General features: G+C 46.2%; 1 protein-coding gene across 2 annotated transcripts in view; it reads right to left on the bottom strand.

Moving 5' to 3' along the window:
* St6galnac5 (ST6 N-acetylgalactosaminide alpha-2,6-sialyltransferase 5) overlaps positions 1–17955 on the bottom strand; it is a 180739-nt gene that overhangs the window by 36127 nt on the left and 126657 nt on the right. For both annotated transcript variants that reach the window (XM_055614361.1, XM_055614360.1), the window contains exon 3: positions 7092–7501. In XM_055614361.1, coding sequence (XP_055470336.1) covers positions 7092–7501 — 410 coding nt within the window. The remainder of the gene's footprint in view (positions 1–7091; positions 7502–17955) is intronic.

Here is a 17955-nt window from a genome sequence, read left to right as displayed (position 1 = left end):
ACACACACACACACACACACACACACACACACACACACACACACACATGCGTGCATGCACACACGCATACACAGGCACACACACATGCATGCATACACACACAGACTTTCACTCTCCCATTTGATAAACATAGGAATTTTGCTAATTGAAATCTCTTATAGTACAATCATAACTGATGTTGATGCTTAAGGGATTCCTTCATCATTAACGATAACGCTCATTGTTTGACTGTTTAGGTGTGTGTTGCCATAACTCAACTGTAAAATGACAAAATCCAAGTGGTAATTTGTTATTGATTAGAACACTTGACTAGAAACTCCCCTTGTTCCCCTAAACAAGCTAGCTAATCAGCAATATACACGGGAATAAACATGTAGGTCTTGCTGCCTCTTTCTCCATCTATCTAGTCATCCATCCTCTTCTCTATTATCTGTGTATGTAAGGATGTATCTAAAGTCTATCTTCTATTCATATTTGTCACTATTATTTATTCCTTATCTAACATCAGTCTTTCATTCTGTCATCTATTATTATTATCACCTAATCTAGCATCTGGCCATCCACTTGTCAGGTATGTATATATGGATCTGTCCATCCATCTGTCCATAGGTGAGAGGTTGTCCCCAAGCACATTGAGCAGCAGCGCCATGACTGGGTGTGTTTTCCTTTGAGTTGCACATGGATGTGGGAAAAGGGGGAGGGAGAGAGCCAGAGGGGTGCTTACAGGCAACAAAACACCCAATTTTACTTTTTCCTAAGGACATTCAGGGCCTTCTGAAAACGTCTAGGTCCCAAATCAACAAGTTTAAGGAAACAAATCTGTGCATCTTGCCATTCATTAACATGTCCATTCAGACATCTGAGTGGAGGCTGAACAGCACTCCCGGCCTCAGGAGATGCATGGAGACACAGTGGCAAGGTCTAATTTGAGTCCTGAGAATGAGTCACTGGCCTCCATGCCTCGCTGCTGTGGATGTTAATTTCAGTTCTTCTGGGATTGCTGCCTTCTCTTTTTTTCAGTGCCATGGCATGGCTCATTAGCCAGCTCCAAACACCTTATCCCCAAGGTCAGACTGTCTGCCCAGCCACAGAGCTGTATGTGAGGTGAATAGCAGAGCTGCTGAAAGGGCTTTCTAGATGCTCTGTATAGCTACACAGCTCGAGAAGGAAGACTGTTAAACAGTTTGCTTTGTTTCCTTTCACTCATAGACGGGAATATACTTTGAAGGGAGCCTTTGCCCTGTCAAGAGCCTGGCAGAGGTGGGTGGGTTTCAGTTTCAATTTCGAGTTCTTAAGCCTTTAACACGTTTTCCTCCATGCCTCTGCTTCCTGACCACGCTCATCACAGGCCCTACAGATGAGGATAATGTAAGCCTGGCTCTCCCATTTCTGTCATACACAGCTGGACGACCTGAGGCAGGTTGCCGCTGATCTGAACTCAGTCTCTTATCTACAAAGCAGGTACGAGATGCTCTGTCCTCTGGCTGTTTGAGAACATTAGAAAATGCCCCCAAAAGGGTCTGTGGGGGTGTGTGATCACACAGAGATCCCTCCCTTCCCCCCTGGCTGCTGGGGTGAGTGAACAAAGTAAATAATTCAGCATCACTTCAGGGCTGTTTAGTACCATAAAGAAAAGCCTTCCAACCCTCTGGCATTGGGGTCTGATGGAGGAGGTACTCAGTAGCCAGTGCAGCATTTATAAAAAGCAGAAACCTGCAAATTTGATGAAATTTGCAGGAAAATGGTGGGAACTAGAAAAGATCATCCTGAGTGAGGTATCCCAGAAGCAGAAAGACACACATGGTATATACTCACTTATGTAATATAGGATAAACATACTAAAATCTGTACACCTAAAGAAGCTAAGCAAGAAGGAGAACCCTAGGGAAGATGCTCAATCCTTATTCAGAAAGGCAAATGGGGAAGACATCAGAAGATGGAGAAAACAGGGAACAGGACAGGAGCCTACTACAGAGGGCCTCTGAAAGACTCTAGCCAGCAGGGTATCAAAGTAGATACTGAAACTCAAAGCCAAACTTTGGACAAAGTGCAGGGAATCTTATGAAAGAAAGCGGAGATGGAAAGACCTGGAGGGGACTGGAGCTCCACAAGGAAAACAACAGAACCAAAAAAATCTGGGCTCAGAGGTCTTTGCTGAGATAGATACTCCAACCAAGGACCATGTATGGAGATAACCTAGAACCTCTGCACAAATGTAGCCCATGGCAGTGGGTTTCCTAGTAAGGGGAATAGGGACTGTCTCTGACATGAACCCAGTGGCTGGCTCTTTGATCACCTCCTCCTGGGGTGGAGGGCAGCCTTACCAGACCACAGAGGAAGACAAGTCAGGCAGCTAGTCCTGATGTGCTCTGATAGGCAAGGGTCAGATGAAAGGGGAGGAGGTCAGTGGACCAGGGGGAGGGACATGAGAGGAGAAAAAAGAGAGGGAGGGTAAGGTTGGGAAGGGACATGGAAGAGATACAACGTGAATAAATAAAAAAATAAATTAAAAATGTGAAAAAAACCCAGAAGCTCCCAGCCTTTGTAGGTATTAACATATCCCTTGCTCCCTTGCCTCTCACTAGGGCTATTGCAGCTAGAGGAGTTGGGAAGGAGCAGGGCCAACTGAAGGAGAAAGGGAGGAGGAGGAAGAACAAGAGCCTGTGTTCACATCCCTGCAGTGGCAATGGACTGGGCAGTCCTTTCTGGACTAGTCTGTGGAGCCAAGGAAAATAAAAACCCTCTCTCATATCTCAGAGATCCCTGAGAGATCTGGGAACCAGAAGGTCACACCCAATCTCCTGCTTCTCCATCCCCAGGAAACAACTTCCAGGGCTTTCCCAGGAGCAGAAACCTCTGTGATGGAGGATAGAGCACAAGCCACAGCCTAAAATCCAGGAGGATATGAAGCCACAGGAAATGGCTCTGTGGGCAGAAACAGGAAGAATACAAAGTTGGGGAGCAGAGGAACTGAAGTGAGGCATTCTTTTAAGTGCCACTTAAAATTCCCCAGACTTCCTAAATAATAGCCTCGGGATCACGAACCATAGAAACGCAACTGCTTTGTACTGTCTTCCTGAAAGGATCAGAACTCTTTTTTCCCCTCCAACAAAGGAATATCTACTGTTTTTACAGTTAATCAGCTGTAATGAAAGGATATGAAGAGCTGTCATGTGCTTATTAGAGAAAATTAGCAGATATTCTTTTATATGATGAAGTAACACACTGAGCTGATAATGCTATAGTGCACACTAAATTACAATTAGAGGCCTTTCTGCTCCACCAGAATCTCATTTATAATCTCAATGGAATATTCTTCCTGCAGTTATTTCATTTATGCTTCCTTTATGTAATTACTATAATATTGGTTCTGAATCGTATTTTCCTAATGTGCCCTTATTCAATTATAAAGTTATTTTCAAGTATGGTTACTTTCTAATATCAAAGAACATGATTTGGCCATCTCTGTCATCTGCTGTGCTTCTTAATTACAGATTGTTCGTGAGCCATTTTCATCTCCATTTTTAAGGGTAAAATTTCTTATAAATCAAAATCTACTGACTTGGCCCATTTCTTAAAAAAAAAAAAAATTAGCCTGAATGGAACATCCTAATGATGAGTTTGGTATGGTTAGAAGCAAAACTACTCATGTATCTTCAACATATGTTCCTGTTTGGTTGGATTTCTCTGCTTACATAGAAGGAATAGTTTTAAATGTTCTGGGGTCTCAGTCAAGTGGATATCTTTTCTGGAAGGTTGTTAAGAATAAGGACACATCATAACAGTGAGCCAATATAATGCTAGCTTTTTAAAGACAGTCTGGTAAGGTAAAGACACAAAGCCCCTGCTACAAGGTCATGGTTGAGATTCCCCAAGCAGGGCGGGTGCTAACTGAGGTGTATCTGCAAGAGGAGGCCCAGAAGCTCAGCTGCAGAGGCTTGGCACACCTCTCACAGCTGCTGACAGATACAGATGCCCTGGGGGGAAGGCTTTCACTGGTCAGGCTGTAGGAAGGGGTGGGGTGAATCTCCCTATGACACTGTTCCTTTGCAGTCTCAAGTGGCGGAAGGGCCAGGTGATCTAGTCTCCAGGCCGTGCACATCACGTGATCCCTTAGAGAGGCACAGCAGCATGCAGCTGTCTCCGTGAACCCTGTACCAGGATTTTGGGAAGAAAATCATAAAACAGGGAAGAGAGGATGTGTTTTCATTGGCAGAGACATTTTAAACTTATTTTGAATTTTCTAAGCAGCAGCAACGTTTAATTGTAAATGGTTGTTTTTGCTTGTCTGTTCTTTATAAAATGTGTTCTTGGTGGAAGAACTTGCATTCAGGAGTTGTCTTTCCAGTTGCTGGGTCACAGGGCTGGCCACGATAAGCATTTGTACCAGCTCCTGTCCCTGATCAGGAACATCCGTGTGATCCACGGCTGTGTTAGAGATTGAGTAGGTTAGCCACAGGGCTGGACTTTGCTAGTTGGAGGTCTGCTGAGCTAGCCTTGTGCTGTTAGCTAGCCTTGGATTATGCTAGCCGTGGGTCTGATGGAATAGCCGCAGGTGTGTTGGGCTAACTGTAGCTCTCCTGGTCAGGCTGTAGACCCGTTAAGCTAGCCGTGGGTCAGGCCTATGGTAGCCACAGGTCTGTTGTGTCTTGCCAGGAAAGGGGCTGCCATGTGGACAGCAGTAAGATTCTCTTACTTGGATCCACTACTGTTAGGCCCAGCCTTCAAACTGCTGTAAAGTTCCCGAGGTTTAAAACACAGTTGTTTTGTCCAAAGAACTTGGGGATACTGGACTTTGTTTTCCAATTATGTGTTCCTAAACTGGTCAAATAGTGGATTCAGTACTTTCTGGTCTTTATTTTACTTAGCAAATCTCTTTAGATAAGAAACTGACCGAGTAATAGTTTTTGTAAGAAGGGTGTTAGATCACTAAGCGTGCATCAATTATAATTATCTATGTTGTAGAACTAGGAAAACCCACAGAAATGAGTTATTAGATCAGCTGATGATTTGTAGTTCCTGTCCCTAATTTTCTCGGGAAGTGATGTCACTGAGTCTGCAAGGTAGATAGCTGAGGTTCCAGCCCAGCATGGGTCCTGCCACCCTTGTGAGGCCGCCCTCAGTGCCCAGGGTCCGGCCTTCCATCCCTCTCTGGTTCTGCCCAGCTTTTGCCCTTTTACCCTTTGGCACTATTTTCTGCCTCTTGCCCAGATACTATTTTCTGCCTCATCCCCAGGGGCCTTTATGCACCCCCATGGTCTCTTCCTAGTCTTCTGGTCCTTTGGGGAGACTTCTTTCCTCGCCCAGATCTTTCCACACTTGTACAAACACTGTCCTGGGCCTCAGCCTGACACTTTTTTTTTTTTTTTTTTTTTTTGAGAAAGCCTTTTGATCACCCAAAGTTTTCAAAAAAGCTGCAACTTATAGTGAGAAATACATTTGACAGCAGGACAATAAGGGCATTCAGAGGTGGGTATGTATGTGTTTTATTTCATTTCACTTTGAAAATATGTAATGAATTTTAGTGTATCCACAGATACAACCATTACCACTAAGTTTAGAACATTTATATCTAAAAGTGATCTTCTATCTGCCCATCCACACATGCATCCACCACCACCATCACCACCATCATCATCACCACCATCATCATCACCATCATAATCATTATCACCATCAATCACCATCATCACCATTATCACTACCACCATCATTATCGCCACCATCATCACCACCATCATCATCACCATCATCATTATCACCATCAATCACCATCATCACCATTATCACTACCACCATCATTATCATCACCATCATTATCACCACCGTCATCATCACCATCATCATCATAATCATTATCACCATCAATCACCATCATCACCATCATCACCGTCATCATCATCATCATGTGCCCTCTGAAATGCTTTGAACTGGTATTTCACCTTCTTCCCAGACAGGCGCCATCACTTATGTAGAATACTTAAGTAGAATCTTCCTGGCTACACTGACTTCATGTGCTATTATCAGGTCTTTAAAGATGTTCACTTTGTGCATATACGCTTTGCTTACATGTATGTGTGTGTGCCATGTGCGCACCTGGTGTTCACAGAGCCAGTAAAGAGTGTTAGATCCCCTCAGACTAGAGTTGCAGATGGCTGTGAGCCACTGTGTGGGTGACGGGAACTGAAGCTGCCCAGTGCTCTTAACCACCGTGCAGTCTCCACAGCCCTTTATCTAGTCTTAATGAGCACTTTGGAAGACAGGCCCTAGACCATGGTTGGTCTCCTGCCGTGCAAGTTACAGCTCCATTTTCTTCCTGTCACGACTTGGTGAATGTCTCAGTCAGTGTGCTTGGAGGGTGACTGTCCCCAGAGGCAGGTTCAAGGTGCAGTGCTGAGCAAGCAGTAGGTTTTCCATGAATTGCAGGTGCATGGCTATATGTATCTTTGAAAAGGAAAAATAATCTCACCTCTATCTCTCTCTCTGTGTGTGAACATGAGCACATGTGCACATTTGTGAATGAGTGTGGATGCCTGAAGGTCAACCTTCAGGTGCTGTCCACTTTGTCTTTTGAGACAGCGCCTCTCTCCAGCCTGGAATTCATCAAGTAGGCTGGGGTTGCTGACAGCAAGCCCCAGGCATTCACCTACCTCTGTTTCCCTAGCACTGCGGTTCTAAGCATGTACCACCATGCTCATTTCCCCCATGGGGGCTAAGGATTAGACTCAGGGCCTTGTTCTAGTGCAGCGAGCACTTAGTAAAGCCATCCCTCATACCCTGATCTTCAATAAATGAAGCTACTGTGTCCCACTTTCCCATAATGCAGGCCAGTGGCCATTTAACTTTTTTTTCTAAAAAAAGGACTTGGCCATGAATTACTCAGTAATGGTCACTGTGCTTCGTTGTGTCACTTTTCCTGATACATTCAACTTGAGCAGTCTGTTACCAGGGCGACCCAACACGTGAGCCCTGATGGTGTTGATGACAGGAGCCACGTGGCTCACAACAGACCTTGAGCTTTGGCTTTGCTGTTAGTGAACCTGTCCCCAGCACACATCCTCCCTACCCCTGCTCCCTCCTGTGCCCTGTACCTGTCTTTGCCCGTCTCCTGCTTGAAGAGCTCATCAAACTGCAGCATCTTGTGGCGCGTGATCATGAAGGCCTTCAGCCGAGGCAGCACCTGGTTGAGGAGCTGCAGGTTGTTGTACACCTGGCCCTTGCCATCCCGCCGCATGTAGCTGCTCGGACCCCAGAAGATGAACACGGTGCCCTGGCTCACGTTGAGCAGGTCATGGCGGTTGCGGAGGATCCTCTGGATGCTGGAATGGGCGATGACCCGCAGGCTTGTGCGGTTGCCCACATCATGCCCATAGCCTCGGGTGGGGGCGTCATTCATGCGGATGACACACTCTGTCTGGTCAATGTGGGGGCCCTGCTTACTGCGCAACAGATGCCCTGAGCTGGTCACCAGGGCGCAGTCCTTGCAATGCATTTTCAAGGGCTGCAAGTCAAGGGAGGAGAAAGACGGTGTCAGGCACAGGGTTTACCTCCCTCAGCCTCAGGTTCAGCCCTGTCTTCAGATAACGGTGTCTCCTCCCCCTCTGACAGCCCCCACCCTCTATGGGCTGACTTGTGCAGATTGTGCCTGTCCATTGCAGCTGCATGTACCCTTGTCCTTTCGTCTGCACTGCAGACAAAGGCTGTTAGACTAGGGAGAAAGGGCTGCTGTGGATCTGGCTGTCACTGGCTAGGGCTTAGATACCTGTGTGGACATGTGAAGCCAGCAAGGTGGGCGTTGCCATTCTTGGAGATGAGAAGTCCTGAAGGCATACTTTTAAAACCAGGTCTTTCTGAATCTGAAGCTGGCCCCGTGTCAAAGCAAAGTCTCGTCTGCAAATTGCTGTGATGATGGACTTAGAACTTTTCTTCATCTTACTGAAAGACTAAGCATTTGTCAAGGCCCTTGGGTGCTGGGAAAGTGTGTTGATCCTTAATAAACTGCCATTCAAGAGTCGCATGAGCAATGACATGCAGATTCTATGCTGTGATTTTGACAAATTAAGACTAATTTTTTTTTTCTTCTTTTTAAGGCATAGGGTAGGGCAGAAGCTTCAGTCGCCCGTTTTCATTGCTGTAAATAAAGCCTCCAGCTCGCAGCCTCGGATTCTGGAACTAGTGTGCCCGGTTTCCTTTCTGAAAACACGCTCCCATGATGCGTTGCCTGGAAAGCCAACAGCAGACAACATCGCTGACCGTGCCCAGTGGAGCACCCTGAATCAAAGATTTCCTTTCCCAACACGTAAGAGCTAACAAATTAAAGACCTTCTGTTCATGTTTAATGGGAAATATCTCTTCCTTGTTCTAAGAAGATAATAAAATCAGAGCCTGACCCAAAGCCAGGAAGTTCAAAAGAAAATGACAATCTGAATGTTTTGTGTTGAGACAGGGTTTCACTTAGCCCAGGACAGCCTCGAATATGTAGCCAAGAGTTACTCTGAACTCCAGAGCTTCCTGCCTCCATCTGGGATCACAGGCACACTCCAGCAGTTTATACAGTGCTGGGGACTGACCCCAGGGCTGCATGCATTCTCAGAGAGCACTCTACCAACTGAGCCACAGGCCCAGCCCTATTGAAACATTCTGAAGGAAAGCTGCCTCACTGAGGTCCTCCAGAGCTCTGCCCTTTCCTCTTTAACTGTGAACTGGGCATCTGGACTCACGGAACTAAATCCATATTAGCACTGAAACACTCAGCCTTACATTAACTGTGAGAGCTTCCTGAACCATGGGTGTGATGTCATAGTCTGACTGAGTGCTCTCCAAGATGGCCTCACATGCAAGGTGGGTCCAGGGTTTGTCTGCAGCGCCTGTTTGGCTATAGAAACTTTCTAAGTCACTGACCTCTAGAAGCCTTGGTTTCTTCAATGCTCGCAGAGGAAAACAGCCCTTTCTACTGGAAGTGGAGGTGGGGCTGAGATGTGGGAAGTTTTGATTGTCATTAGAGTCAGTACTATCTGATATATGAAAATAGTCATTGCATATAGCCGAGCCCAGCTGCAGTACGGGATTCGCCATGAGGATTAGTCAGCAATGACAGGTGCTCTCAGGTCGACCATTTAAGTGGTGAGGTAGAGGCAGGTGTAGTATCCCTGTGACTGTGAGGCCAGCACGTCTATGTAGCCAGTTCCAGCCCAGCAGGGCTACACAGTGAAACTGTGTTTTAAAACATTTAACATGGGGCATGTGGTAAATACTCAGGAAATCAGGACGAAGCCCTTTGAGCTAACGACTGACACGTGACGTGGGCTTTGGAAATCAGAGACTTGGCCACTCTTAAGTTGTCACCTTGTGTGCAGTGTTTGCTTGTTCTTGGGTGACACTAATTGGGTGCTGTCTCAGTCCTTGTTGCCTTGACACACCTGGGAAGAGGGAAACCATCTGAGGAAACGCCTCCATCAGCTTGGCCATAAGGACATGTCTGTGGGGCATTTTCTTGATTGCCCATTAAGGGGGCGCCCACCCCAGTGTGGGCGGAGCCACCCTTGGGCAGATGGTCCTGGGTTAACTATAGAAGCTGGCTGAAGGGGAGTTAGGCATCACTGTTCTTTGGTCTCTGCTTCAATTCCTGGCTCTGTGTTTCTGCCTTGAGCTCCTGCTCTGGCTTTCCTTGGTAATGGAGTATGACATGTAAGTCAAATAAACCCTTTTGGGTTAGTTTTAAGTTGTTGTTGTTTGAGATAATAATATATTATTTTCCCCTTCTCTTCCTTCTGTTCAAGACCTTCCATACATGCCTCCTTGCTCTCTTTCAAGCTCATGGCCTCTTTCCCCATTAATTGTTGTATATGAAGGTGTAGGTGTGTGTGTGTGTGTGTGTGTATTCCAAATGTATGCAATCTAGTACATATAATGTTACATGTATGCATATGTCTTTCTGTGTTTTAACATAGCAAAAGAAAGCAAACTATTGCATGGAGTTAGGCAGTCAGATGCAGAAAAGAGGGGTCAGAGCCTCCAAAGCTTGTTCCTTGGTGAGGGACTATGGGTGAAGAAATACACTAAGGTGTGACTGGGTTTATGGGGGAGGTCTGAGCTGGCGGCTGATTGATGGAGATTAATTAGGCCACTGCAAGGCTGTGTGTTAAAAGAGAGTGGTCAAGTAGCAATTCATTGAGTGCTCTGCAGGTGCTGGGAATGTCTCTGAGCTTACTGTATAATCATGTTTGTCTTTCAAATAATCCTGTAAAATATTGGTGCTGCTACTTTACAAATTAGAAGTTTGAAGGATTAAAAATAGTAGTGTAATTTTACTCAAGATCATGCAGGTAAGAAAGGGAGAATTAGGGCAGGAAGGTAGGCTCTCTGGCTCTAGAGCCAATGGGATTAGCCATTAGGCTAGCACAGTGCAGTAGGGTAGCAAGCGTGTCAGGGGATATTAGCTGCATTCACTGGCCCCTCCCAACCCCCCTCCCCAAACCCAGTTTTCTAGTTCTTAGTCATGTGTGTTCCAACTCTACTCTGACCTGGGGAGATGCAGTAAAACGACAGCCAGTACCCTGCTCCCTGTGAGAGCATTCAGAGAAGTAGCCACTTCCCAGGACCCTGAGTCCAAAAGGGTAACATGTGGTCAAGACCCGAACTTCTTGAGTCAGAGCCACATTCCTGTTTATTCAGTTTTGGGGGTCTAGAGGAAAGAGACTGCCAACACCTCTGTGTAGACTTCTGGGGTAAAGGTTTCTTGTTTTACAGTTGCATTCTGTGTGTGAATTATAAAGAAGTCAATATGGTTTATTCAGTGATCTTTATTTGTCACTAAGGTGTGGCAGCAGCTTGTTCTCATCTGGGTAAATCAGGAAGCAAAGAGAACAGGGCATGGGGAAGGGCTGTAAATCTCAAGAGCTTCACCTTTTCCAGCTAGACCCCACCTCCCAAGGTTTCCACAGGCCCAAAATGTCATCAACAGCAGGAGCCTAAGTGTTGAAACAGGAGTCTTGGGGGGTGGGAGGGTTCTACAGCTAATCAGTTCCCCTTGGTGCTATAGATAAAGCATGACGAAAGCCTCTCTCAAGGAGCTTGCTGTCCAGGGAGAGGGTGCGTTCAGAACAATTAAAGGATCCAAGTGAGTGCTGAACTAATCTGGCACAAGGGCCTCTGGGACCCAGGATAAGGGGCTGTGGAACCTTCCCAGAAAAGCCAGAAAGGCAGGGGGACAGCCAGCAAGGGATTGTGCGGTGGAAACCAACACAAGAGGGGGTGTTAGAAGGAGGAAGTAACAACAGAACTAGAGGGGGGAAAGTATCCTTTGCTTCTTGATGACTAGGACTACTGAACAAAGAGAACAGCAGCTGGGGGTAAGAGGCAAGGGGAGGGAGCAGAGCCAAAGAAAGGTGACTTTTTTCTTTTTACAAATTCAAAAATTTTTGAAAGTTTTTATTTGTATTTTGGTATTATAAGTGAACATTCTTAAATGGAACTCTTCTCTAAGAATATTTAAAAACATAAAAATTTGTTAATTATCAGATCTACACAAATTCTTAAAGGATTTCTGCATAAGTTTCATTAATGCAAACCTTTATAACTATTACACTGTTACTGTAGATCTTCAATCTGTTCTGTAATAATAAAATTTTGAAAGGACTTCTAAGGGTGGACAGAGGGCTGACAGTGGAGAACGAAGATTCTCAGAACTTACTAACAGTGCCTCGGGTTGCCTGTGTGGTAGAGTTGGAAGTCCTGCTTCCTGGGAAAGCTTTGAGTCCTGTGAGATAAAGCACCCTTAGTCTCAGCATTCATGGAGAGCCCCATGAAATGTCTGTGACAACGAGGAGGTTCTGCAAGGAGCAGGCTGTTCAGACACTGGAAGCTCAGGAGACTAAGTTTACAGCTGATCTCAGAACAAGTTCCCTAACCTTCTTACCCTTTTAAAACAAGAGGGATGATGCACTCCTTCACCCATTTCCTCATCCTGATATTCCTTTGAAGACCTTTAATGAATACTTCATATGCCCTGAGGCATCGCATAACCATACAACAAAGAACACTTTCTTCATTAGGTTATTTTATTGTTTTTTTTTAACTTTTTATGTTTTTATTAACATGTATTAATCATATGTAATAGTGGGGTTCATTATGAAATTTTCATACATGTATATAATGTATTTTTAATCAAAACAACCCTAAATTAGACTCTTTTGTTTCCTTCCCGCTGATTCTTTACTCTTCCTAACAAAATGTTCTTTCTACTTGTGTGTGTGTGGTGGGGAGGGACAGAAAGAGGGGAGGGGGACAGAGAGGGGGAACAATGAGTTTCTTTAGGGTTGCTTACAGGACCCTGGGCCCTTTACCAGGTGGCTACACCCCGCCTATAGATCCTCAAGAGAGCAGGGGCCTTGTGAGCATCTCCTCCCTCTCACTCATCAAGGACTGCTCATCTTGTCAGAGCTGTTAGCTCAGGAGTACAGCAGCCCCACATAGTGGGTGGTAGACAGGGATCCACAGCACTCCTGATCTCCCCTTCCTCTGGCTCTGTGGTGTGGGCTCCAAGTGCAATCAGAAAGCGGTTGTTATCCGCCATGCAGCCTTGCCACTACTGCACAGTGGCACATCCCATCTGAATGGTCAGTGACACAGCACGAGGGGCTAGAGCTAAGTAAGACTGTTGACAATTCACCCCGGCAGACTGCACCTCCTGGCATTAAGAGGGCAGCCAGCAGAGGGAATGTTTCCAGTCCGGTTCCAGGCTGATGTGTGTGTGTGTGTGTGTGTGTGTGTGTGTATGTTACCACATATATGTATAAGTATGTGGTGTCTTCAGTAACAGGGTCTTCCTATCTAGTTCTAGTGGGCAGCCAGCCTCAGTGTTGCCAGGAGCCAAGGCTATTTACAAAGTCAAATAGTGAGCCAAAGCTAGTTAATGGAGACAAAGCTATTTCCTAAAGCCAAAGCCAAATAGTGAGCAAAGGTCATTTAGTGGAGACCTAAAGCTATTTAGTGAAAGTGTTACCTAGGACCCTAAATCATGGGTGATAGATTTGTGAGGACATCTGTCTGTTAGTTTTAGAGCATCCATGAGATATCTTAAGAAAACATCCTTATGGTATCTTGCAGGTGCAATATTCAAGCCATGAAAGCACTCTTCCTATCTCCTGCAGCAGTAAACTAACCTTCCCCCTTTCCTGCCTTCTCCCTATATAAGTTGGGTAAAATTTTCTAATAAACGAGGCTTTGATCAGACAAACAGACTTGGCCTTCATTTCTCATGTTTCTCGTCCCTTCCCCCTCATTCCTTCCATCCTCCTTTCTTTAGGAACCCGTTGAAATCCCTCGAGTCGGGGCACAGCGTCACTTGCTCATTGTTTCCAGGGCCTCAAGGGTCTCCCTGACAACAACTTGGGAGGTAGCCTGCACCTGGCTCTTCATCAGGTTATGTTATAAGTTGACTTCAGTGGGTTGGGCCTAAGGCCAAACAAGCTGAACTTCCCAGGTTAGTTTTCAATTTCCAGTCACTAGGTGTGACTGGGATACCAGCAGCTCATTTCCCCTGTAATTGCTCTGTTGACTTCTTATAGATGAGGCTGGCTGACAAGTGAAACACTCAACTCCAGGGATGCTCCAAGGGCCTTGTTCTCCTTCTCATCTTGCTCTAGAGAGACATTTTTAGGGGAGGAGAGAGCATCTGAGCCCACTGCACATATCCTCTGATCACCAGACTCAATCAGGACCCACCAGGAGTTGACCCTAGCTCAGGACAGCTGTGGCTCCTTTTCCATGACCTGGTCAAGCTCTGTTCTATCTGCTCTCCCCTGGCACTAACACTCACTCTTCAAGCTGTTCATGTGCTACACGTGCAAACAGATTGAAGTTCAAGTTCTGCCTTAAGTGCCTGTTGCTAAGGGTGCTAGTAAGTGTTAGTAAGCACCACTCTGCCCTTTTTTGCATGGCGTTGCACTTCCAACAGGGGAGAAGAGGGTATACAGAAGGTGGGGCCACTTCCAAAGAGGAAATGGAGTCAGGTTCCTGCATTCAGAAGCACTAATGATGTCTTGGAAACAGAAACAAATCTTGTGAGTCTGTCTCTTAGGATGTATTGCAGTCCTCTGAGGAAGCTGCATTCTTCCACATCTCAGTGCCATTAAAATCCTTGTGTCTTAGTGACCTGGGAGGAGCATTCACGGGTGGTAACCTGGCCCCTGGCTGCAGCGTCTGTGTGCTCCTCCAGTGAGGGAGAGGATGTGCAGTGGACAAATCCCCAAGCAGAGGATGGGAGGGTTAACTTTTGGTTTGCCTGGGGCACAAAGTGCTGCAGAGGAGGAAGGCGGGATCAGTTGCTCCCAAGGGAGCTTTTCCTTAGGGAGAAAAAAGCTTCTTTTTGTCTGGCTTCCTCCTCACAGCATCCACCAGATCAGATTCTTTCTCTCCCTATAGTCTCATTTGCTCAGAAGTGTGTAGCTTGGTAGGAAACATGACCACCCATATTGAGCAGTCTCCTCTGTCCTGATCTGTAAGAAGGGTTTAGTTGGTCTGGGAATATAGCTCAGATGATAAAGTGATTTCCAGGCATGCACAAGGCCCTGGGTGAAACCCCTATTCCCACAAAAACCTGGGCATGGTAGTGCATGCCAAAAGTGTCATCTCTTGGGAGGCACACTCAGGAGGATCAAAAGTTCAAGGTTCTCCTTGGCTACAGAGTGAGTATGAAGCTGGCCTGGGCTACTGGAGACCCTATTTTGTTTTTTAAACATTTAATGCTGACTAGAGGGAGTGATGACTAAATGAATGACACCCCCTGCCTCTCATTTCCTCTGTTTTCTGGGAACGGGTAACAGAAGGTATAAAGGTGGAGCAGCCAGCTCCTCTTCAGTAATTGTCTTGGCTCTGATGCACAGTAGGAAGGGGACTGGCTGAAGACCGATGTCCTCAGCGGAGAGGACCGTGGAGGCCTCACGGCCAGAGCTCAGAGCACTCCCTGAAATTAATGGCTGGCTGGGAAAATGTCCCCGGACCCAGTAAGGGCCATTAAGCCCAGCCAGTTATTAGTCCCCAGTAAGAGCTTGATGTCAAGGTCATTACTGCTGGTGTGAGGTGAAAAATGCCCAGAAAAAAATCCTCAGCATGTAAGGAGTGGTGAGGTGTTCCTGGAGGGTGAATCCTCAGCGGCCTGGAGCTGCAGAGCAGCCCTCCCATTGCCCCATGCAAGGGGTGAGCAAGCTGCTAGGAATGTTCAGGAGGCAGGTGGGCAGCAGGCTGTCCGAGGGACGTGTGTGTGCATACACACAGAACTATAATTTCACTTTTGCTGTTCCTTTCACACTTCACCAAATTGCAAGCATTTTCCATCATCCTAGAACCCAGGACAGGGTATGCACCCTTCAGTGGGGCTCACGGTGATCTTAGAATGTGTGAATTAATTCTATCACATTCCTGGTCTCTTTCCTTCCATAACACACCCCACAAACCTCTCTCTTTCTCTCTCACACACACACATGATAAGGAAACCTGACAACTTCTATCATGGCTAACCCCTTCGCACCGTGGTGACAGGAGCAATTCCTATTTGCGGAAGCAAGGTAAGAAATCAAGGTCTGATTTTTGTCATAGCCAGAGGAGCAGGAGCAGGCGAAATTCTCTCTGATCCAGCCGAAGCCTCCTGAGCGTTTCTTAAGAGAATAGACCAAGCCAAGTCAAATGAAAGCTGACACCTAAAATGCCTGGTGGTGTCCTTGTGCAAGTCTGCAGCCAGCAGACCACGGCTTCGCTTCTGAAAACTCTGATTCATTTGGCAGGGGGAAGGGACCTCAGAACGCAATGCCCATTAGCTCAGTAATGACTCTGGCCTTGCTCTGGGGGGCAGCCCGTTGGTCTGGAGCAAACAGATCTATTAAATGGCTTCAGGTGTTTTGAGATGCTCTGGCCTTGCACTGTGATGTTTTTCTGTAATTACCAGGCTGCTATTAGCCGTCAATCTTGGTTCAGGCGTCTTGATGAAAGCCGTGCTTATTATTTAATGTGAGTTGTCAGAAAAATGTTACTCTTTCAAGAAGTTGCTTTCCTGGCCCTTCAGTGATGGGCCCACCCACCAGCCTCAGGGGCCACAAATCATCACCCATCTCTCCATTCAGCTTTTCTCTCCCTCCATGTAGTGTGCCCTATGCTAGTTTCCATTCCTTGCCTCCATGAGGGAAGTCAAGCTCCATGGCGGAAGGCAGTGCTGAACCGTGTCCAGAAAGTCTGGGTTTTGTTGTCATTGGCCTCAACCCTGCTAGTGCTTCTCAGATGAACGTCCCTGAGTAAGTTGCTTATCTTTTTCAAGGTCCATTTTTTCATCTATAACATGGGCACTGGAAAGCTGAGCTCAAACAGGAGGTTTGCCATCTTGACCTATAGTGAAACTTGTCCCCAGCTGCTCGTTCTTGATACTTGGTCTCTAGTCCTACAGTTCACATATTCCAGTTGGGTCTGTCTTCCACATCTCATCCCTCCCCATCTCATCATGCCTACGGCCTCCACCCAAGCCGCCCACATCTCACCCTGGTGCCAACAGTATTCTGATCTCTGAGTTGACATCTCTCATTCACTCCCTCACCTCTATCGTTTTGTAGACGTTCCCAGAGTCATCTTCATTATGCAGACCAGGTTCTGTCACACCTCTACGGGACCTTCCACAGCCTCCTGCTGAGCTAGTAAAACCCCAGACTCCCTTTGAGCTCTCTGTCATGGCCTTGCCATCTGCAGCTTGTTCTCTGTCTGTCCCTCCAACATCGTCCCATACAGCCATCTCCCCATTGCTGCATGTGTCAGCTCTTTTACTCTGTGTGGCACTCCTTCAAGCCCTTTATGGGAAACTTCACATGCCAGGAAATTCCTCCCACTTTTCCATCTCACCAGTACCATTGCCATCTCTTGCCCCTCTCTGGCGACTCCGGCTTTATTTTACCCAGGTGTCACTCTAAAATAATCCTAATTACTGCTCTGTGTGCTTAGATGTTTTCATCTGGGATATATTCTGGGTGTAGGAGCGTCACTCTCTTATTTGCATGGTTTCTGTAGCAGCACAAATGATGCCCAGCACAGAGGTGTTCAACACATGTGTTTGAACAAAAGCTTGAGCAAAAGGCATGTAAAGCCCTGGCATGGGCGTGGCACAAAGAATGCCACATGGGTGTGCCTGCTGCGTTTAAGTATCACCATTCAGCTGGTAGCCAGTTCTGGAGGCTTTCTGACTTGGGGAAGTTGATTTGGTTTTCTGAAGTGCTATATTGGAGTTTTGTGTATGTTGCATAAACCACAACTAGCACTGAATTGATTTCAAAGGGAGGCCTGGGAAAGCCCATAATTTCCTTTTAATTTAATTGCATTTTAATGGGCTTTTAACATTCAGTCTTATTAAGTTATAATTTGTATGCCATAAAATTTACCCATTTTATTTTACTATCATTTTTGATACAGTGTCTCATGTAGCCCAGGCTGGCCTCAAACTCACCAAAGATGAATCTGGACACCTGCCCCTGCCCCACCTCTTAAGTGCTGTGCAGTCCAATGCCTGGTGATAACTTCACTCATTCTAAGCTCAAGCTAGGCGGACATCACCATGATCTAATTCTAGAATATTTTCATCATTCTGAAAAGAAACCCCAGGCATCTTTACAGGCCCTGTCCATGCCTGTCCACCTGACTTGACCTCCGGGCTACTTTTAACCCTCCAGATTGCCCTTCTTTCCCTGCTTATTGTAAACAGAACCATCGTTTTGTGGCCACATATCGCATAGTTTACCTGTTTACCCATTCACTGGTTTATATATACTTGGGTTCTGTCTCTTGTTTATCATGAATGGTGTTATGAATACTCAAACACAAACTTTTATGTGAATTTATGTCTTTGTGTTCCTTGAGGAAGCTAGGAAAGGCATTTCTGGGTCACATGATAACCTTATTTAACATCTTAAAGCTTTCCTGCCT

Source organism: Psammomys obesus, unplaced genomic scaffold (genome assembly GCF_907164565.1).
Source record: "Psammomys obesus unplaced genomic scaffold, mPsaObe1.curated_primary_1811, whole genome shotgun sequence".
Lineage (NCBI taxonomy): Eukaryota > Metazoa > Chordata > Mammalia > Rodentia > Muridae > Psammomys > Psammomys obesus.
The sequence above is the reverse complement of the archived record's forward strand: the minus strand, read 5'-3'. Positions and strand labels throughout refer to the sequence as shown.